This window comes from Pogona vitticeps, chromosome 5 (assembly GCF_051106095.1).
Source record: "Pogona vitticeps strain Pit_001003342236 chromosome 5, PviZW2.1, whole genome shotgun sequence".
NCBI lineage: Eukaryota > Metazoa > Chordata > Lepidosauria > Squamata > Agamidae > Pogona > Pogona vitticeps.
The window spans coordinates 177067269-177090551 of record NC_135787.1 but is presented as its reverse complement, the minus strand read 5'-3'; the positions used below and the strand labels follow the sequence as shown (position 1 = coordinate 177090551).

Here is a 23283-nt window from a genome sequence, read left to right as displayed (position 1 = left end):
AAAGACAATCTTTCGTGGTCACATGGCCAGTGCGACTTAGACACGGAACACTGTTACCTTCCCACCGAGGTGGTCCCTATTTATCTACTTGCATTTGCATGCTTTCGAACCGCTAGGTTGGCGGGAGCTGGGACAAGTGACGGGCGCTCACTCCGTCGTGTGGATTCGATCTTACGACTGCTGGTCTTCTGACCCTGCAGCACAGGTGTGGGGAAAATTTATGCTGTTATGCTGTTACAATGTATATGTCTGTGGCAGTAGCAAATGTATATATCTATGGCAATGGCAGGCTTCATGCTAAAACTGCAAGTCACTAGCTTCCAGTAACATGATTCATTAACCTGCTGTTTACCTATCTCTGGATAATGTAGTTAAAGTGTTCGTGTATTCAGGAACTTGTCTGTGTATTTGGATGTTATCTGTGTCTGTTTACTATTAGCTGTCTGTTTACCAGCCTGTCTGTTTACCATTACCTGCCTCTGTTTACCATGCCTGTGTATTCAGGATATTAACCGCCTCTGTTTAGAATAGTTTTTGATTAACTTGTTCAAAGGAAGATCCCGATAATAAACGGGGGCGAGGGACGGTCTAGAGGGTTCTCACTGAATAGCATACTACACAGCATGCTGTTTAATTGATCCGGATCCCACCCTGAAACATACACCTGAGCGCTTGTCTCCTTTCTCCTTGCTGGTCAAGAGGGGAGGGAGGTTTCATCTGCAGATCCCGAGACAGGCTTCATCTGCAAGACCCCTACTTCCCCTCATCTTGCAGATCCCGACACACAGGCTTCTGTGGTTTAGCCCGCAGCGCCACCACGTCCCCACGTTTTAATACGTTCCTATGGGCTTTTTAAAATCGCTTAGTGATTAAATCACTTAGCAACGTTTTTCCTGGAACGGATTAACGTCACTAAGTGAGGCACCACTGTACTACATTGCTATTGGTCATCTGTAAAGTACTACCTTACTATTGGTCATCTGTATCCCAACTTTTGGATCTCAGCCCTGATTGGATTTCAGATGTTTCTGCAGTTGACCTATTGGTCATCTGTACCCCAACCTTGGATCCTGCTCCTGATTGGATCCAAGATGCAAACTTAGCCAATCTATTGGCCAGTAGAAAATATCCATTTTATGCCCTGATGTTTCTTTGACCTGTGCCCAAAATGTTCCCAGAAAGTCTGGGAACAATCCCCTTATCTATTGATATGTTTATGTGTGTTCTTCCTGAGTCTCCCTGTGCCCTTCAAGGGAGGGTAATTCAAGAGTATGTTATCTCTGGCCTTCCTGCCCTTTTGCATTCCAATGGCCTAGCCAGCCATCTGGCCATACTCCTGGTGTAGAATAAAAGGTCTCATTGTTTATTTAGATGGCCCATGGATGGGCCATAAACTCCCATGAATTGTCTTTGCTGTTCGCTGGTCTGAGGGGCAGGATCAGAATATCATTTGGAGAATGTATAAAATGTATACAGCATTAAGGAAGTAGAAGATACAATACAAAATAAGATTCTAAAATACAATTGAGATAAAGTGTATAAAACCATAACTGGTACTGTACATCCAGAGCGTTTGCGGTATAGATACAGAGCAGTGTTTTTGTTTTGCAGGTACATAGAGAAATTTACATGAAGTTTCCAAGCACATATGATTCTAACAGTTGTGTTAAAATACAGTTTCAGTATCCTCCCGTATCAGTTGTATGCAACTTGATAATAGATAACTCAACAGAGTTGCAGGAGAATGTCAGGATGTTTGCATAGTTGAACCATTAAATAGAAGATGTCTAAATGGGTGAACTTGCAAAAATAATTCCTGACAGCTGCCTTAGTTGCCTATATTTGGGGAAGTTCTGTTGCTTTTCAAAGGGAATATCAAAGCTGAGAATGTTCTGTAGAAAGGAACATTCTGCAAATAATGAAGTATACATGTCTCTGTGTTGCAGAAAAGATAATTGCATTGCTTGGTCTTTGCTGGTGCTTTGCACAGAGTGCTTCTGTTCCTGTTTCATATTAATTTTTAAAATAAAAACTCTGGGATCAGTTAGAGGTAATTTATATTACAGAACTTGGAATTATTAAAAGAGCAGCAAGGCAGGCACACTACCAAATTTGCTATATTTGTAAGAATAAGAAAAAATAGTATCCTTTTTCCGATCCATCCTGAAAGCATGAGGCAGATGATAGGACAATAAAATATCTTTAAATGTGCCTTTAAAAAAAACAATTCCATAGTTTTCTGTAAGTCCTCAGGCTTACAGTTTCAAAGAGTAGACACACAAGGGAAGGGAGAGACAGAGGCAGGTGAGAAGGCCAGATTTAAGGATATGTTCTTATGATACATTTACATCCAGTATGAGAAGACCAATCCCACACTGGAGTTTCTGCTAAAAATAGGATTTGTAGCTTTCCTCTCATCTCTTGAAACCCAGCCTAGGACTAGAGTTTCCTCTTGTTTTTCAGCCATCAGTACTATTGACACATGGTAGCATACCTTTTCTTTTTAATAAAATACTTAAAATCTTATCCAGGTGTTTGTTGAGTGCAGAGGAAATCTGGATACTAAATTCTAGTGCCCTGACCTCACTAGGCTATTAGGCTTCTGAGACAAGGAGAATGGATATGGGGATGGTGGCTGTACTGTGTGTGTGTGTGTGTTGAGTACTGTTGGGTAGCACTTTGTAAAAAGCACAATCACAGGAAGAAGGTTGCAAGCTGGGGGTTGGAGAGAGAACGGCCTTATCATGACATCTCTGTAGAAGCAAAAATGAGGAAATTGAGGCTGTCATACTTTGAGCACACCATGAGATGACACAGTTCACTGGAAAAGACAATAATGCTAGAAAAAGGTAAATGTCAGCTTCGCGCTGCAATAATACGCAGAGTTATCTGATTGAAGACACACACACACTCTTCTTCTGTAATAAGACACGTGTATTATACAAATATACAAATATACAAATATACAAATATACAAACTGGCAGAACTTCGATGTAGCAGGCAAACAATAGACAAACTGGCATAGAGGATAGTAGCAAGAGAAAGAAGGAGCAGATACATTAATGTTCATACTGTTCACTTATATACAGTTACACAGCTTCTTCTGTCCAATTACAGGACGCATTACATCATTTTCTCCATGTGGGTGTCACCTCTTCTCCAGACATTGCATCATCTTCTGTCACAGTGACTCAGCAGTCACACAGCTGTTCATTATGGCAGCTCATTAATGTTACATTTAATACATGTTCAGGCCTATAAAATTACAATATCTTGACAGTAAAACTAGCAAGAAAAGAGAAAAATCAGCTATGAGACAGATTTACTTCACAAAAAAAGCCATAACTCTTGAGTTTGAAAGAGGGCTATTAATGAAATGCCATGTTAAAGTTGACGTATTTATATGTCACCATATGTTGGAGATGACTTGATGGCAAAAATGTTCAACACATGTGAGAAATATTGCATCTGTAAAGCCTCTGACTTATTGCTGTGAGAAAAAACTTTGAGGCCAGGTTGAGCTCAATTCTTGGTACTGGACTAATTAGGAAAACGGTGTAATCTGAGCAAGGGGAAGGAGAATTTACTCTCTTCTTTGTGAAAGTTTTGGGGGAACTCCATATGTGATTGGCAGATCTTTTGGATTAGTCTAGAAGTTGTTGTTTCAACTTGTATACTACTCCTGAGTGCGCCAGCACTCTGTGATATCATTATCATATTTACCTTATATTATCTGCCTATGAAAATATATCTAACCTGTCTTATCAACAGATTTCAGGGCAAATTACAATGAGGCCACTCTTAAACAATTTGAAACCACATAACAGCCAATACCCACAGTCAGGTTATCAAAATGAAACCAGGATCTCACAAGTCTTTAAGTGTTTGGGTAAACATCTGGATTGTAACCTAGTGCCAAACTAAGGGCAATGTTCGTAGCAATTTGTCCTCGAAGGGTAGGATTTCCACAGCCAATGTGCTACAGCCAAGAAAGCTTTCACCTATATCTGCATGGCAGGAACTACACTTTTGCAGATAACCAGCAGCAGGCTTTTGTTTTTCCAAGCAAAACTGCTTGAAACACATGTCCTGTTTTCATGCTTGTATTTCTCATGGCTGGATGGTCATGGCAGCTGATGAGCATGTTGGAAGTAGTGGTGGCGGAGGTGGCAGCAGCAGCAGGAGGGGATCTCCCTGACATTTGTAGACATTGCTATCACTGCTCCCATTACACTCCCTGGTCACCACCATCCAGACACCTACCAAACAATGATCTCTCACCTATTGCACATTGAGTGCCATTTTAAAGAGCAGTAGAGCTTACATCATGTGAAATGATATTCCACCCCATTTTTACTGAGAATGTAGTTGTGGCACAAGGAATGTACTGCTACAAACAATGTCCTGGGACACAGAGGAGCCCCTGCCTCAAGATCTTAATAATCATACTTAACCTAGTTGGTTACTTGTGTTGGGAAGCAGGGAACATGTTGCCACATTTATGTTCTGTGTTATTTCTGTAATACTCTTTGCACTTTGCACATATGTTTATGTAAACACAAAAATTAAAACATATGTGCATTTCTTCAATTTCTTGATTTTTATCTTTACAGAGAGACACAAACTGTGCACTTTGAGTACCAAATTATGTTTGGAAGTAAATATTTTGAGAATATGATGACAGAACTTGCACTCCTTTCTCAATGTTGTTAATGCTTACCTTCAAAGGGCAGACCTTACTACTTATTGACCTGGGCTGGGTCCTTAGTAAAGCAGTATGCTGAAAGAGAACACTTTGTTAGTATCTTTGATTTGCCTTTACTCAGTAAATAAAAATAACAATATGTTAAAATTCTGCAGAAGACAGGGAAACAGTGATTTCTGATTAACACGAAAGTTAATTTCGAAGTTGTATTACTTATTTCCCTCCATATACTTTTAATTAATTGCAGAGCAGCAGTGGTATAATAAATAGTAAAAATTACTTATCCTCTAAATAAATGAGTTGTTGATCTGATACATAATAAAAAAAAGATTGTTGGTGTGTTTTTGTTTTTGTTTTGTCCCTGTTTCCAGCACATGCTAAGCTGACATTTGTTTTGTTGAGATGGGTAATCTGTTTTATTTCTCTTTTCCTTTTCAGAGCAATGAAATGGCGGAGCTGCAGCGAATTCGAATGAAAGATGAAATCAGAGAATACAAATTTAGAGAAGCAAGACTTCTTCAGGACTATACAGAGCTTGAAGAAGAGAACATTACTTTGCAAAAATTGGTTTCCACCCTGAAACAGAACCAGGTGAGCATAGAGTAGTTTTTCAGAAACAACTTAGGAAAATAAGAACACGACATACTGAATATAGTTCCATTTTCAGATATAGCGTGCATTTACAGATGATAAGTGCAACCAACGGTAGGAACTGGTTTAGGACCTGTATGTTTGAAGCATAAAAATTATAAAGAGAATTCATAAACAACATGTTCTTTGTGTTCTGTATGATTCAAACATAAAGGTCTTGCACCTGTATAGAGGAGACCTGTTTGAACATTATAGAGTTGAGTAACTTTTTGTTAGACCTCATCCAACACTCACTGAGCGCATGTCTAGGACTGTCACCCTTTGGGTGGATAGGGTGAGATACTGACCACCAGATTTGTAGTTTGGTACAAGCTATGTTACTTCTGTTAGTAGAAGAGCAAATACAAATGCTAGAAGTTTTGATATAAGGTTCAGGAGCCCTAACTGTTCATACTTAAATGCATGCCAGTGGGATGGCATGTTCCATGACATCATGTAGACAAGACAGGAACAAGAAGTACAGCAGGGTGAACATTATCTTGACTAGAGATTTCCCATTGATGTCTTGCTTGAAAATATCAGGCTGACTACATTTAGTCTGCTGTTTGGTCTGCTGCAGGGACAAGCTGGTATTCTCCTAAAGACAGCAATCAAACAATGTATTTGTTGAAGTGAACCAGCCCTTCCCCCGAGTGGTCCTACCTGCACCTTTCTGACTCCTGTCAGGAACTTCTGCTTTTGGGTGGGTGAGGGGTAGGATCACTCTCTTTCAATTCATTCCCAACGTCTGTCATCTCTCAGAACAAACCAAAAGCTTTCCTCTTTTGATTTGTCAATATCATAAATTGGCTTAAGAAGAAAGCAACTTCAGGATATTGGCTAATTAAAAATTTTCTCTCCTTTTTGGCAGAGGAATTAAAAAAAAACTCAGACTGTTAGAGCAGCAAAAATAGGCTGCATCACTTATAATTATTATTATTTAAATAATCATGTGCTATCAAGTTAATTCTGACTTACTGTATGATGAGCCTTTTCAGGGTTTTCTAGTTAGAGAGTACTCAGAAATTGTTTCTCATTCCCTTTTTCTGGCGGTGTCCTGGGACTCTGCAACTTGCCCAAGGCCATACAGGCTGGCTCTTCTAGGATGCATAGTGGGGAATTGAACTCCAAATCTCCAGAGCCAAGTATCTAACTCACTGATCTAAAGGTGTTTATAAATGGATAACCAAAGCAATTTTAAAAGAGGACTTTGGATCTCAAATTATGTTTGGAAGTAATTGTCATCTTCATTAATGAATGAAATTTTTGAGCTGGAATTTTTAGCATGTATACATTACTGAAACACTGCTACGTTGGCTTGGGCATGTCATGAGAATGGCTGATGGTCGGATTCCAAAATATCTCCTGTATGGAGAATTAGTTCAGGGAAATCGCCCCAGAGGGAGACCACAGCTGTGATACAAGGATATCTGCAAGTAGGATCTGAAGGCCTTAGGAATGGACCACAACAGATGGGGAACTTTGACATCTGAGTGGGGGCAGGCGGTGCATCATGGCCTCTCCCATTTTGAAGAGACTCTTGTCCAGCAGGCCAAGGCAAAGAGGCAGTCCCGAAACCAGCAAAATCAGGGACCTGGACAGGTGTGAGCCAAATATAAGACTGGGAGTGTTGAAACACTCTTGTACTAAACCAGGCAGTTGAGATTGACCACACACAGACTCAGCAGATTAAGAACAAGTGCTGTTTATTTTGAGTGATATCGCTCGGGTCTCTCAAAGTGAGGGACTCTGAAACATCAGTGCGACAAGCTTTTATGCCTTCTAACCACAAGGAAATAAAGGTACTGTACAGATAAATCCTCATTGGCTGACAAGTAGGTCAAGGGGGTTATTCAGTATGCATTATCTAGGGTAGAACAGCAAAGGGGCATATGTTTTCTAAGTATGCTGGAGGTGGATCCCCCACCCCTGGTTTCTACTAACTTGGCTGCAGGCTGTTTCTTGTTTCAATAGGAAATCAGGTAAACAGGATATTCGTGGTTGGCTGATATAAACCGCAAACTAGCTAGTAGGTACCTTGCAAACCGGTACTTGGAAAGTACCGAGCAGGCACATAATATTCGTGGTCAGCCAATGTAAACTGCAGGAAGCAGGTGCTTCTCTAGATCAGCGAAAAGCAAGCTATTTATTATATTTTAACCCAGGCATCCATTTTAGGAGAATACTGGTCTGGGGTTTCATGGAAGCATCCATTAGCATCTACTCACACGGTGTGGGGGAATGCCCCTCCCCAAAGTTGCTAAGCTGTTGGCTGATTCTACAGTAGTAGAGCACACTCTCCCGGAACGTCACAGCTGCTTCTGGGAAGAGCTGCTACCCATTCTTCTTCTTTCTCATAGGTGATAGAGAGCTTGCTTAATTGCCTTTCCTTGGGCCAATCATAATGGCATTACGTAACCATTGTCCTATCTGAACTCTGCAAACTATTTGTATACTGTCAACTATCTGTGAGCTTGTAAGGTTAATAAACACAGTCCTCCTGGGGGCAGGGCAGTCGTCTTACTGGTCTGGGGTTTCATGGAAGCATCCATTAGCATCTACTCACACGGTGTGGGGGAATGCCCCTCCCCAAAGTTGCTAAGCTGTTGGCTGATTCTACAGTAGTAGAGCACACTCTCCCGGAACGTCACAGCTGCTTCTGGGAAGAGCTGCTACCCATTCTTCTTCTTTCTCATAGGTGATAGAGAGCTTGCTTAATTGCCTTTCCTTGGGCCAATCATAATGGCATTACGTAACCATTGTCCTATCTGAACTCTGCAAACTATTTGTATACTGTCAACTATCTGTGAGCTTGTAAGGTTAATAAACACAGTCCTCCTGGGGGCAGGGCAGTCGTCTTATTCGAGGTCCTCTTCTACTAATTGCTGATCAGGAGTACTGCTGGCAGACATCCTTGTGTGTATGTGGCTGACTTTTTTAACTTCTCTAAGACTATTTGCTATCCTAATTACTTGTGACTACAGGAAAGGAATGATAAACCTCGACAGCATCTTAAAAAGCAGAAATCACCTTGCCAACAAAACTTAGCACAAAGCTATGGTTTTTCCTGTAGTGATGTATGGAAGTGAGAGCTGGACCATAAAGAAAGCTGACCACCGAAGAATGGCTGCTTTTGAATTATGGTGCAGGAGGAGGCTCTTAAGAGTCCCCTGGATTGCAAGGAGAACAAACCTATCCATTCTAAACGAAATCAACCCTGAGTGCTCACTGGAGGGACAGATCCTGAAGCTGAGGCTCCAATACGTTGGCCATCTCATGAGAAGACTTCCTAGAAAAGACCCTGATGTTAGGAAAGTGTGAAGGCAAGAGGAGAAGGGGACGACAGAGGATGAGATGGTTGGACAGTGTCATCGAAGCTACCAACATGAGTTTGACCCAACTCCGGGAGACAGTGGAAGACAGGAGAGGCTGGTGTGCTCCGGTCCATGGGGTCATGAAGAGTCGGATACGACTAAACGACTAAACAACAACAACTAACTATCAGACTCCAACAACAGGGGACAGATTGGATTTGTCTTCAGTGTGGAAGAGATTGTCACTCTCGAATTGGCCTTCTCAGCCACACTAGATGTTCATCCAAGTCCTCCATACAGAGCATGTTACTATAGTCTCTCGAGACTGAAGGACGCCTAACCTAACCATTAATGAATATAGAGAGCAAGTGGTAAACATAGGCTATGGTGCCTTTTTTTTTTTAAAAAAAATTAAGACTAGTAATTTTATATTATTTTTATTTTCTCTTAACTCAGAAAATTGCTCTCCTTTTCAAGTTGAAATGTCACTTTTAATTATACCATACAAGAAAACCTGATTAACTTCTGAGATTACTCATTATTTAGTTATCCTGTTACTTGAATAATATATGAATATGTTCTGATTCTTTCACACGGGAAATTATTTTGTGTTTCTTATGCAACTAGCAAAGAGCCAGCGTGTTCTCAAAATGTACGGCTATTGATGAATCTCAATAAAGATTAGAAATGTAAATTACAGAACATTTGCAACCTTCAATATAGCCTTTCAAACTTCCCCATTTAGTTATATTTTACTGGGTTTTTTGCCTTCATAAGTGTGATATGCTTGAAAATGAACTCCATTTTAGCGAGATATAAACTTATGATATGTGCCTGATCATGCTTTTCTAGTGTTTGACTAATTACAGTGGTGCCTGACAAGATGAAATTAATCAGTTCCACGGTTAATGCCATCTTGGGAAAATTTTATTTTATTTTATTTTATTTTATGAATCAGGTTTTCCCATAGGAATGCACTGAAATTTAATTAATGCATTCCTATGGGGAAAAAAAGTCAGAAAAAAGTCACTTACCAGGTAGTAAGACCAAGTAGACCAAGCCCCGCTCCTCCTTGGTAGCACTGGAACAGCCTCACACAGCTCACACAGAGCGCGAAACAGCTGACCGTTGGGAACCAGCAGAGAGGCGCCAGCCATTTTGGAGAGGTGGTACCCATTTTGAGAGGCAGCAGCCATGTGGTCACATCTGAAAATGGCTGCTGCCTCTCCAAAATGGCTGCCGCCTCTCTGCTGCTTCCTGACAGTCAGCTGTTCAGTACCAGAGTCAAGCTGTTCCAGGGCTACCAAGGAGAAGTGGGGCTCGGTCTACTCAGTCTTACTACCAGGTAAGAGACTTTTTTCTGACTTTTTTTCCCCATAGGAACTCATTAATTAAATTTCAATACATTCCTATGGGAAACCCGCCTCACAAGACAAAAAATATTGCAAGATGTCTTGCGAGGCACCAAAAAACTCACAAGACCCGTTCGTCTTGCGATTTTTTCATCCCACGAGGCGTTCGTCTTGTGAGGCACCACTGTATATTTGATTTCCAGTATATGATCTTTCTTATAGAAAGATGGAATCTAGTGATAGGAACCATACTGGGTTCACACAAGGTTTTGTTGGTTGCTGTGACTGATTATGGATAATTCACAAGATACTGGTGTACATTTCAATTTCCGTGACCTGGAACATGGCTGAGACATGCTGTAGCACATCATCAATTAGCTGCAATTAGTTGTGATGAATTATGCAAACCTTTTGTGGACAGCAGTAGGTTTAGGCCAATGACAGACAGAATAAGCATGGTTCTAAGTCATCTTTCCTTGTGGCTAGATTATGCAGTTCGTAAAAATTGGGTCTTTTCTACAGTAGCTCCTTTGTTTCTGCCTTAGTTCAACAGATGCAGCAAATGGCAGGTTGTTTGTAAATCCAACTTTTAGTATTATGAATGTTCTTTATCTTATCTAATTCAGGTTGAATATGAAGGTCTGAAACATGAGATAAAACGATTTGAGGAAGAGACTGTATTGCTTAATAGCCAGCTAGAAGATGCCATCCGATTAAAGGAGATTGCCGAACATCAGCTTGAGGAAGCCCTGGAGACGTTAAAGAATGAGAGGGAGCAAAAGAACAATCTGAGAAAGGAACTTTCCCAGTATATCAATCTGAATGACAGTGTGTATAATAACCATATTAATATCTCAGTAGATGGACTAAAGTTTGGAGAAGATGGGAACGAACCTAATAACGATGAGAAAATGAATGGGCATATTCATGGACCTCACATGAAGCTGAACGGTGACTATCGGACTCCTGCAGTTAGGAAAGGAGAATCCCTACATCCCGTCTCTGACCTCTTCAGTGAGCTCAACATCTCTGAAATGCAGAAGCTGAAGCAGCAACTCATGCAGGTATATATATATATATATATATTTCAGAAGTGAAGTAGTGGTTGAGGACAAGAGGGTGACTGGCATGTCCATACTTGCAGTCATATCTCATTTTGCTTTTCATTTCTGTGAGGTCCAGTTGTACTTGTGCCCCTACAAATGCTTGCTTAGAAAGAGGCAATTGTTTTGGATGACAATTTGAAGCAGGAGCCAAGGGGCCTTAAATATGCCCCATCACACAATGTGGTTTCTCCATGTGCCATTTTTATCCCAAATTGCTTACATCAAAAACAGTTTATCTGTCTTTATTACATGTATGTACTAATAATATGTTTGGCCCCTACACTGTGGCTAACATCTTGTTGCTTAGCGTAGTAAGTTGTGCTAGAGCAGGCCCATTGAAATAATGGGAATTTTGTGAGTCAATTCTGACGTTAAGTTTCATTTATTCAGATGGACCTACTGTAACTGCCACTAGTACACTAAGCAACAGGATTTCATCCAGTGTGTGGGAAGACTCTGTGTACCTCCCACCTGTGGCAGGGGAGAACGTGGACACCCATGTGTACAGCTGCCACTGTGATGTAAAGAGCATGCAAGGGGAATTGCTGATATAAAAAGAATACCATTGTGAAAGGAGGGCATAATGTTAGAGAGACAGCGAGAAAGCAAGAGAGACAGAGAGCAGAATACCAGGATGCCATAGGGGAGAATCTGAAAAGGGGAAAACTTGGTGGGGGAGAGCACCAGCTGTGGCAGCATCATTGCTACCAACCATTGCCCTCTCTTCTCTGTGTCCTATTTTCTCCTTGCGGTCTTCCTTCCTTTAACTCCATGCCTTTGACACACTTTCCTCATGTGCTGCTTCCACATAGTACGCCTCCCTTTCTTTAGTTCCCATTCATTACTCCCCTTCATTACTAGGTAGCTTCTGCAACGTCCTCTTACTTCCTTGCCCTTGCATTCCATTCCCTGTTACCTACAGCCTTGCTGCACAGTATTGTAAACTCACCTCCTCCAGGTGCTGCCTCTGGGTGGTTGCCCCCTGGAGGGGACGAGGTGCAAGATCGTGGATCAGCCATTTGGCTGGGAAACAAACCACATGGAACCAGTGGCTTGTTCCCACCTCTACTGGAAGAGAAGGCTGTTCGCTGATTGCTGAGGTTCCCGATGCCAAGCTGAGGTGTTTGTTTTGTTTTTGTTCAGGGGGCTACTTTTGCACCCCTGCCTTCCCCCCCCCCTTTAATATGTTTGTTTCTGTGTTATTGCAGGTGGAACGTGAGAAAGCCATTCTCTTGGCTAATCTTCAGGAATCACAGACTCAGCTGGAGCACACAAAGGGAGCGCTCACAGAGCAACATGAACGGGTTCACAGGCTCACTGAGCACGTCAATGCCATGAGGGGTCTGCAGAGCAACAAAGAGCTGAAAGAGGTAGATTTTGAGAAAGGCCGGGATTCTGGTGAAGAAACTCATGATTATGAAGTGGATATCAATGGCTTAGAGATTCTAGAGTGCAAATACAAGGTAGCTGTTACAGAGGTGATTGACCTCAAAGCTGAAATAAAGGCCTTAAAAGAGAAATACAACAAATGCGTTGAAAACTACACTGAAGAAAAGGCCAAGTATGAGAGTAGGATCCAGCTATATGATGAACAAGTGACAAATCTGGAGAAGTCCACTAAGGAAAGCCATGAGAAAATGATGCAGATGGAACAGGAACTGCAAAGGATTACAGGCGTTGCAAATGAGAACCATAATACCCTCAACACAGCCCAGGATGAGCTGGTGACTTTCAGTGAAGAGCTTGCACAGCTCTATCATCATGTATGTCTCTGTAACAATGAAACTCCCAATAGGGTTATGCTGGACTATTACAGGCAAAGTAGAGTTACTAGAAGTGGGAGCTTAAAGGGACCTGATGATCCAAGAGGACTCCTCTCACCACGGCTTGCCAGGAGAGGAATGGCGTCCCCAGTGGAGGCCAGGACACCGACTGAACAGGTTTCGAAAGATTGCTCAGAAGCTAATAAAGAGCAAAGTCCAACAAAGACCCCTACAATTTCTCCTGTTATCACAGCCCCTCCTTCCTCCCCAGTTTCCGACACCAGTGACATTCGCAAAGAGCCAATGAACATTTACAACCTGAATGCCATAATAAGGGACCAAATCAAGCACTTGCAGAAGGCTGTAGACAGGTCGTTGCAGCTGTCTCGGCAGCGTGCAGCAGCCCGTGAACTAGTACCTATGATTGATAAAGACAAGGAGGCCTTAATGGAAGAAATTCTGAAATTAAAGTCCTTATTGAGTACAAAACGAGAGCAGATAGCAACTCTCAGGGCCGTGTTGAAAGCCAACAAGCAGGTAAGCTATTATTAATAGCCCACTGCAAATCAATTTAGTTTTATTGCTGGTAACCAATCTGGTTTTATTCCAGGATTTCTTTGAAACAAACAACGTGTGTTAAAGCCTAATTGCAGGACATGATTTCTAAACTAACTTTCAGTAATCTGTTAATTAATGTCATCAAGGCATTTTATAATCATGTAAATGATTAGCCAAAACTGTATTTAAGAGTTCATAGTGAGAATTGTTCAAGAAACTGAATGTGTCTGACTTCACCTTCCTGGTTCTGAACCCCCATTATTTGCAGGACGAATAATCTTACTTTTTGCCCACTTTAAGGTCCTTGGTAGGATTGGTTCACAGAAACATTCTAACCTAAGCACAGTTGCATGCTAGTCGACAAGTACAGGAGATGTATTAAATCAATGTAATTCATATAGACACTGAGTTATTCAGCAGCTGATTTGAGAGACCTGCTCTTAGTTGGGGTTAACAGTTGCATATATTGTAGGTTTTTACATTCTGTGATTGACGTTTTTCAGTTTTCTTTTTTCAGGCTGCTTTAAACAGATGTGCACTGCATAAAGACAATGTAAGATGATAGTCCTGTTCATATTTAGGGCTAATGAACTTCAGAAGACTAGAACTTAGTAAGAAAGATTTTTCACAGCACTATGACACTTGCTTCTTGGAGATTATGTTTTGATGTAAAAAGATGGATAAGCCAATATTCTGACTACATGGAAGAATAGCAAAATTATTTGGAATTTGACAATTAAACAATGTTAAACAAATAAATTAAAGGTATAGGAGAATTAAGTAGGAAAAATTTGATCTTTCATTAAGGTTTGAATTTCCATGATTCAGTGAAAATTATTACAGGCTTTCTAACACACACTACAGATAAAATACTGAGATCTAGCTATTAATATGGGATGCAGGATTGCTCTCTAGTGGCCAGTCAGCAGAACTTCTATTGAAAACTCTAGCATTGCCTTGAGAAATAGGATACTGTAGCTTCTTGTTAGTGTCCTATGAAAAAGGTGGGTCTCGGGTATAAATATTTAACACATGTTTTTGCTTTTATCTGTCTTTGTGCTTAGTTTCTTTATTCAAAGCTATATATCTGGAAATAACAATTCCAATAATATGCTATTAATTATGTACCTTGACCTCAGGGACTGTTACTACTGCATAGCAAATGAACATAACACAATTGTAGCTTTGCTGTATGTTCATAATTGCGTTACAGATACCCACATTCATATAAATGGTAGCTTGCAAAGGCTTATGGATATTGCATTAGTTGGAGGCTCTGTATCTAAAACATTGAGATCTGGAAAATATCCTGTATGAAATTCTTTTATTGGCACCCGTCTTCTGAATATGCGATATCAGCATAACAGTGATCAATGGTCACGATCCTACACAGAGCTATGAAGAACTAGCAAGCCACTTTTCTATTTAGAACTGGCTTGCCTGTTCAGGTGAGTGAAGAAAACTGATAAAAATTGTCAAAACATCTCTTGCTGTGTATGTGTCCTCCTGCCCCAGCTTGCTCATCTGGCTGTCTTAAGATTGGAGTTGCAGCTTGCATCACTGTACTGATGTAGCTGTTGGTGCATCCCATTTTAACCCCCACTTACATACTGGTAAGATCAAAAAAAAAATCCAGGGATGCTCTGCAGAGACTGAATCTGCCAAAATCCTTACAAGAACATGTCAACAAATATGGAAAACAAAACAATGGCCCATAGACTGGAAACATTCAATATGCATTAAATTCTTCCAGAAAGCAGCGTAATAACTATAGGACATTATATTAATTTACCATGCAAAGTGATGATCAGTGTGTTACAATAAAGACTTATTGATATAGAGCAAAAATGCCTGATATGCAGTCTGGATTCTGAACAGGAAGAGGGACTAGACATATCACAAATATGCAGTGCCTATTGGAACATACTAGAGAATTTCAGATCACCCTGTTGGTACTGCTTTTCCTCCTCTCCCTGCTCCTATTTTTCTCTTCAGTTTCTTTGCACTGTAATTGAAATACAGTACTGTAATTCTCTTTGTCTCAATGTGACAGATGCTGAAAAGTTGCATTTAGGATTGTGGCCCTATTTCTGTCACCTTTTACAGTGGGGTCTTGACTTAAGAACGGCTTGAGTTAAGAACATTTTGACTTAAGAACCACTCTCATAGGAAAATATTGACTTGACTTACATACTTAGATTTGAGTTAAGAACTGAAAAAAACCACGTGGGAGGCAGGGAAAGTGCAAAATTTGAACTTTCAGTTAACTGTTGGCCAGTGAAAAGGGTGCCTGTCTGCTTCCTCACTCCTCCCAGCGTTTAGAGAGTGGATTGGGAGTCTTCAGACTGCCTGGTACTGCCTGGACTGTATTTTCCCTGCCTTCCCTGAACCTTTCTTGACCTAAGAAAAAAAGAAACAAAATATCCCCCTCTAGTGGTCGAAGGCAGAATAGCAGCTTCCCATTAGTTTCTATGGACGGAAAAGAGCAGATACGGATCAAATGGTTTTCAATGCATTCCTGTGGGAAATGCAGATTTGACCTGAGAACCTTTTGACTTGAGAACCGCCTTCCAATACGGATTAAGTTCTCAAGTCAAGACCCCACTGTACTTTGCTTTTTGCCTGTCTTAATAGTCTTCAGTCATCCACCTAGGCTTCCCCCACCCTGTTTTGAATATAAGAATAGTCTTTTTGCATTCTTCCCTAATAATATATCTGAAGTTAAGCCATGGTTTTTCTGTTTCATGGTCAAATGAATTTAGTAATAGATATTTATATAGCCTTTAGATTTATCAGAAATGTTATCTTTTGCCACTTTTATTCTTTTAGTATTCTTTTTCAGCTTTATTCTAATTTTTTTATATTGGTCAGTACCACAATCTGTTCCTAGTCTTGTTTTGACAGAGAGAATACAGCTTCTCCAATATCTATGCGATTTCTTTATTGGCCATCTGGTGATTGTCTACAGTGTCTGTTGGGTTGCCAGAAGCATTCCATATTTTTCCGTGTATAAAACAACACTTTTCCTTAAATCATTAGAGGAAAAATTGAGGGTCGTTTTGTACATGGAAGGAGGTGGAGGCAAAGGAGCAGCCACTCTCGGCCGCCTCTTGCAGCTGCCCATTGACTGCCGCCACCGCCGTCCGATCACCTCCTGCAGTGCGACTGCCAGGGCTCACCGCCAGCTCATATCGCTGCCTTGTTCCCTGCCCGAAGGGATCCTGCTAGTGCCTTTTATACAAAATCTCTGAGTGTACAACCTGCTGGTTTATGCTACAAAATATCATCCGCTGTAACATCTAAATTTAAATGCCTAAAGCAGAGCACAAGACAGAGTGCAAGGCACAGTATAATCCAAGAATTAGACCATATCATAGTCCACAGATCTTGCAAGTAACTAGTTATATATCAGTTTCCTATAACTAATTACTTTTTGAGTAACAGGTAATATTACAAGGAATTCCAAAGTTATAGTAAAGTGTAATAAATAGTTAACAATGTTACTTTGGAGCATAATGAGCAATTTTTCTGTTTACTTTAAACGCTTTTTAAAGGGCATTTTTAGAATCTTTTGGCAAGAACCTTTTAGGGAGCCAATGGTTAAACTGTAGTACTGCAGTCAAAACTCCTCTCACCACTCCTGTTTGATCCCAATGCATTCAGATATCCAGCTCAAGGTTGACTCAGCCTTCCATCCTTCTGAGGTTGGTAAATTGAGTGCCCAGCTTTCTGGGAGGGCAATGTGTAGCCTGCATAATTAAATAGTAAACTACTTGGAGAGGGCTATGCTTTGCTTTAGATTTTATGTCATTCTCTTATCAATCCTAAATGCAAAAAAAAAGTGTTCTTTGGTTTTGCCTTTTGTGATTTTGTAAATTTTTGCAACATGCTATCTCATTCTTGGGAACTGAATGTTTCTCTATATTTTTCTTGCTGTTGGGAATGAAAGCTGTTTATTTGTATTATTCTATACAACAGTATCTTTGAGAAAGTACTGGTTGCTTTGGGATTCTCTGTGCAATTAAAATAGTTGTGCTGGTTGCTCTTCCTGCCTTTCTTGACCTGCCAGTGGGAGCAGCAAAACCAGGGTGGGCAAGTTTGGAGCCAATTTCCATCCATCTTTTGTTTGCTTCAGGCTGCATAAGATCCTTCTGGTACAACCAGAAGTGAACTGGAATGTCACTTAATGGCTTTCCACAAAGCTGTTTTGTTTGTTAAAGGATCTATGGTGTGTGTGCTTAGAGAAGAATCCTGGCCCCTGGAGGCTTATGATGGAGCAATTCCTCTGAATAATCAGATGGGAAATTATTCTGTATTCTGCTGGTATGAACCTCTTAGCTGCTGTCCCTAGAAGGCTGTGTTTGCATTTCAATTAGAGGAAGTCATAAAGTGGAGTTTTTAGGCTTTATTATCACCATCATCATCTTAGAGCGGCAGAGCTGATGGGATCCTATAGATAATTAAGTCCAGCCCCAGTCAAGAAAGCACAAGTGGGGAATTGAACTCCCAGCCTCTGGCTCTGCATCCAGATGCTTAAGCCACTGGACTATCCTGTTGTAGTTCTTCTTCTGTTCCCTCGATCATTCAAGCAGTGAACCAGTCATCCCTTGTGTTTGCTTATCTCAATGGCTAAAAGGACTGGGCAATCAGATACTTAAAGATTTAAATGTACTCCTTGTTTTCTTCTGAAAAAGACTGTTGGCATATAGTAAGCTTTTTTCCGGAGGGTTGAAGGCATTCACCCATTGCTAAATCTGTTAAATAGATTATATAGCCATGTGTTTTTTTTTCTAAAGAGAAAACTGCTACAACACTAAGTTGAATGCAGCCAACTGTGTGGCAAAAGAAGAATGGGCTACTGGAGATGAAAGTCTTTCTCAGCTATTCTTGTGTCTCTCCGGACAATGAAACAACGAAGAGTCCTATGACACCTTTAACTAGTTTTATTTGGCATGAGCTTTTGTAGGCTGCCGAACCTGACGTGCTGGGCTATAGTCAATTGACAGCTCCTGCCATCTGAAACCTGTTAGTCATAAAGATACCATAGGACTTCATTTTTACTGCAAGAGACTAAATAGGTATCTCTTCCCCATGTTTCAAGTACTGTACTGTGCATTCAAGTTGTATTTTGTGACCCAGATGAAAATACGTGCAATGTAAATGTAAGTAGGTTCAATCATATTACTGAGCAAACCCTGGCACCTTAGGTTGTCACTTTAGTTTCTGTTCATTGCAAATCCGTGTAATCCCCGTGTCTTTATTTCAGACAGCTGAAGTGGCCCTAGCTAATCTGAAGAATAAATATGAGAATGAGAAAGCCATGGTGACAGAAACCATGACAAAATTACGCAATGAGTTAAAGGCTTTGAAAGAAGATGCAGCAACCTTCTCATCCTTGAGAGCCATGTTTGCAACCAGGTATTGAAAACAATCCTTGCCACCAACATAATTCAGGATCTTGGCCCCCTCCAATGTGGCATGTTCGCGTTGTTCTCATATGTTCATGTGTGATGCATTCTGAACATTTAGGAACATAGAAAGCTGCCTTACAAGCTCAGTATTATTTGCACCAGTAATGAGCAATTAAGTAACTTCTGACCTCCAGATATATTGGATTACAACTCCAGTCATCCCTTACCACTGGATGGGGCTCATTGCCGCTATAGTCTAACTGTGTCTGGGTAGACATTGTTAGGCAGGGACTCAATGAATTTCATATGTGTCTATCTTAGCTTTAACTGTAGATGTTGGGGATTGAACATGGGATCTTGAATGCAAAATATGTAGTCTTTCATTTGTCCTACCAGTGAGTATAAATAAGGAATTTTAAAAAGTGAATGTTGGTTAGGACTATTTGAGGGCCCAGTTTTCAGGCAGGGCAGGGGGGAGAGTCTTGAAGTATAAGTATGAAACCCTGCAGACTGTAGGTTGGATGGAGACAACCTGTGCACTCACACCTTGTACAAATATCCCCGATTTAAAAGGAAACTCTTATTTGGTGTACTGTTTAGTGCATGAGTAGAGGCATCTGTCCATTCCTGCCCAGTCCACCTATTGTGCAACCAGGCATGGGCTTTTTAACACAACTGGCATTCATTAGCAGCAGTTCGCTGTTGTGAGTTATGCAATTTAACTTATCCACATATAAATGACCAATAGGATTTGGCCATTGGGTGTTATTCTCTTAAATATGAAAGCTTCAACCATTTAGTCTGTGTGTTTTGTGGGTGAGATACCATAATTATCTCATTCTGGTTTATTTTATGGTATCTTGTCTAAAGTAGGCATTAACAACTGTAGTCATGGGAATAAAAAGATTTGATCTCTGTATAAGTGATAGTATCAAAGTCCATTTAAGTGCAGAACAATCTGTCTTTCGTCTGAGCACTTGGCTTGTGCTCATAATGAGAATTCCTGTAAGCCGAGACTCTGCTTTCAGTATAATTAAATATGCTTCACTCCAGTCAGTGACTAATACGGTGACATAATGTTTTTGCTGTCTTAAGAACACATTCACTTAAAATGTCATTTCCATTTTTAATTTCTAAAAGTTCTTTACATCATTATATTAAAAAGTTTAGTCGCTGTCCCTATGCTACTGGACAGCGAACCGGATTAGTGGCACCTCTTGTCAATCTATTACAGGAAGGAAGGGACAGAAAACTGAGGAAACAATTTTATGGAGTGTGCTGCATGGAGAAATTGTCAATAGAAGTGCGTTTTTAATATATCATACTTTAATCTAATATGATCAAGAGCTGCATATATTTTTTTAATTAAATAGACTCAAAGTAAATAAATAGTGCAATTTCAAATTGCTTCTTTCCTTGCTATTCTGGTTCCCCTAAGTAGATCTGCTAGTGCAGTGGTTCCCAACCTTGGGTCCCCAGATGTTCTTGGACTAAAATTATTTATTTATCCAATTTGTATCCAGCTTCCATTAGCGTCACAGCACTGCTCTGCGCGGGTTACAACTCGTAAAATAGAAAGAAAAAATAAAAATAGAGATATTAAAACCAATAACAAACCCCTAAAAAGTCAGATGGCACCGACTAATCCCAGAGTAGATGGAGGAAAAGAGGGGAGGGAAGAAGAGTAGGAGATAGAAAAAAGGAGGAAATGTGATCAGCTGGGCTCTGTGTGGAAAGTCTCCCTGAAAACCAATCCGTTTCCTAATTGCTTCCTAAAAGTCCCCATGGAGCTCCTCCAGAAGCTGGTTCCATGAAGTTAGAGCCACTGTAAAGAAGGCCCTACCTTTTGTAGAGAATTTATGGGCCTCCCTCAGGGTGACCACCCAGAGTGATGGTCTTGTGGGTCGGGAAGATGACATTAAGGAGAGACACTTTGACAAGTAACATGGGCCCAAACCATGGAGTGCTTTGTATGTGAGTGTCAAAACATTGAACCTGATCCGGGATATCAGAAGCCTTCACCATTAGCTGTACTGGCCAGGATTTCTGGGAGCTGTAGTCCAAAAACATTTTGGGACCCAAGATGTACTAGTACCACTGTACTAGTGGGTGTTTTCTTACATTCAGTGGTGGCAGTGCACCATAAAAGTAGTTAGTCTAATATTCCAGTTGTTAAGCCACTTTTAATCTTACGGGTGTTTATCCTAAAGGTATTTCTGCTTTGTATTGCTTTTTATCTCTGAAAAGTTCAGACTAGGTCAATGACAGAGATGCCATTGACAACTTATTCAGGCAGAGTGACTGCTCCCCCTCCCATGGAATGGCATTAGATTGATCTGAGCTGCACGTAAGATAAACCAGTGGCCACTGGCAACCTCGTCTGCTACTGTGGGAATAGCAGGTTCTTTGACAACTGCCATGATTGCATACGTTGCTGTTGGAGATTGTTCTCTCTGTAGTCATGCAGACTGTTCTCTATTTGTAATGCTGAGGGAAAAAGTGACTGCCAAGATGACACTGTCTCCTCATGATGGTGCTCTTCCCTTGTTTCCTCCAGGTGTGATGAGTATGTCACACAGTTGGATGAGATGCAGAGGCAATTGGCAGCTGCAGAGGATGAGAAGAAGACACTAAACTCTTTGCTGCGGATGGCGATCCAGCAAAAACTCGCCCTCACCCAACGTCTGGAAGACTTAGAGTTTGATCATGAGCAGTCCCGGCGGAGCAAAGGCAAACTTGGAAAGAGCAAGATCGGCAGCCCTAAAGTAAGTGAGGAGGCATCAGCCACCGTGCCAACCATAGACACTTTCCTCCTGCATAGTCAGGGCCCACAGCAACCAAACATACTGGTCAGCAGTGGCACTCAGAGGAAAAGGTATGCATGCAGTCGTCTTTATAGTAGAGTGCAGTGGCCTGACTTGAAATAAGGTCATCCACTGAATTGCAAATAGATTATATATATTTGGTTGGGTATAATGAGAGGCTGGGAGTGGGGAGGAGAGAAATAATGGCTTTTCAAAATGTTAATCTTGACACTTAATTCTACCTGCCCATAATGTTTTCATGTCCTTTTGATAAGGCCATAAATCATAGTCTGTCAGCATTTCAGCATTATGTCTTGAATGTACCTTCTTTACATTTAGTGAAATAAGGGCTATGTCCAAGAGCACATCCAAGTCCAGAGGGAACACATCATGTAAATGTTCAAAGTTTATTATTATTAAAAATTGGTGCTGAAAAACTGGCTTTTTTCCTCCAGTAATGAAATGGGGGAAGGAGTCTATTTGCCTGAATGTGCTTCTCAATATTTTTGGTAAACGAACTAATGTTCAAAAACTAAACAACTTTTAAATCAAGATCTCTAAACACATTTTAGTGGTTGCAGGGTCTCATATAGTTTTGTGTCTGTCTTGTCAAGAGGGATGATGGTACCAGGTAGAATTTGGTGGGCAAATGCCTCATCACTTTGAGAAAAACATAGTGAGGTTTTGCCTGTTTGGAGATCTTAAAGATAAATATGCACCATCTGATTTTTATGTGTTCAGTATCAATGTCAAGTGTAAATATTGTTTGCAATTGAAGCAAGTATTCATGGATCCTAAATACTGCATAATCATTAAAAATATGAATTGAGGAATCAGAATTGGAAGGAAAAACTAGCAGGCGATTTATCACAGGCCTGCATAGTCTGTGGGTCTCCTAGCCACACACAGTTATGTACTCTGTCCTGCTAGATTCTTGGCAACACTCAGGAAACTTCTCAAATGAGAAGAAAATATTTTAACAGTATAAATCAGGAAGTAAAGGTAGATTTTAGATAGTGGGCTAGCATGCCTGGCAGCTGAGTTTTTCTTGGAATGGTCAAAGGTTAAGAAGCTTGCACTGTTTTTTCTAAATTAACTAAACAAGGCTTTCTTGGGTGATGACTTTGTACTCCTGTGTGGTAGGAGCAACAGTGGGGCTGGGGGGTAGCAACATATTGGGGGATTTTCGGGATGGAAAACAGTAATGTGATATTTTCTTTCAAGGGGCCATTGCTCGATAATTAAATAAAAATTCTTTTGTTTCCGTATGTATTTTTTCTTGGATCTCCTGCAAGACTATTCTCACCTTCCCCTTGTGATCAGAGCCATCCCAGGACTTCAGGGACCCACCTACTGCCTTTATTAAGAACCCCCCCTGATCACACCTCCACAGAATCATTTCTTCTGAGGGGCCCCCCTTCCATGAATGAGTTCTTCCATGGGCACCGTCTCAGCAAGGAAAAAAGGTTAACTGTGGCCATCCCAGGTAAACATTTTTTCCTTGGGTGCATGTAGTGCAAAATGATTTGCTGAGTATAGATAGAATCCGGTCCCAACAATACATATGCAGTTTCTAATTTGGGCACATTCTGAGGTCTTTTATAGATGAGCATCTTCAGGCTGCTCCAGAACTGTTTCG

At 40.7% G+C, this 23283-nt stretch overlaps 1 protein-coding gene across 13 annotated transcripts in view; it reads left to right on the top strand.

The window, feature by feature from the left end:
• The window catches only part of BICD1 (BICD cargo adaptor 1), a 120121-nt gene that overhangs the window by 66490 nt on the left and 30348 nt on the right, over nt 1-23283 (top strand). For 5 of the 13 annotated variants that reach the window (XM_072999917.2, XM_020792185.3, XM_072999918.2 and 2 more), the window contains exons 3-8: nt 5145-5297; nt 10629-11066; nt 12317-13408; nt 18696-18847; nt 21398-21715; nt 22940-23130. In XM_072999917.2, coding sequence (XP_072856018.1) covers nt 5145-5297; nt 10629-11066; nt 12317-13408; nt 18696-18847; nt 21398-21715; nt 22940-23130 — 2344 coding nt within the window. The remainder of the gene's footprint in view (nt 1-5144; nt 5298-10628; nt 11067-12316; nt 13409-18695; nt 18848-21397; nt 21716-22939; nt 23131-23283) is intronic. The other 8 variants (XM_020792189.3, XM_020792196.3, XM_020792192.3 and 5 more) reach the window with 4 other exon arrangements.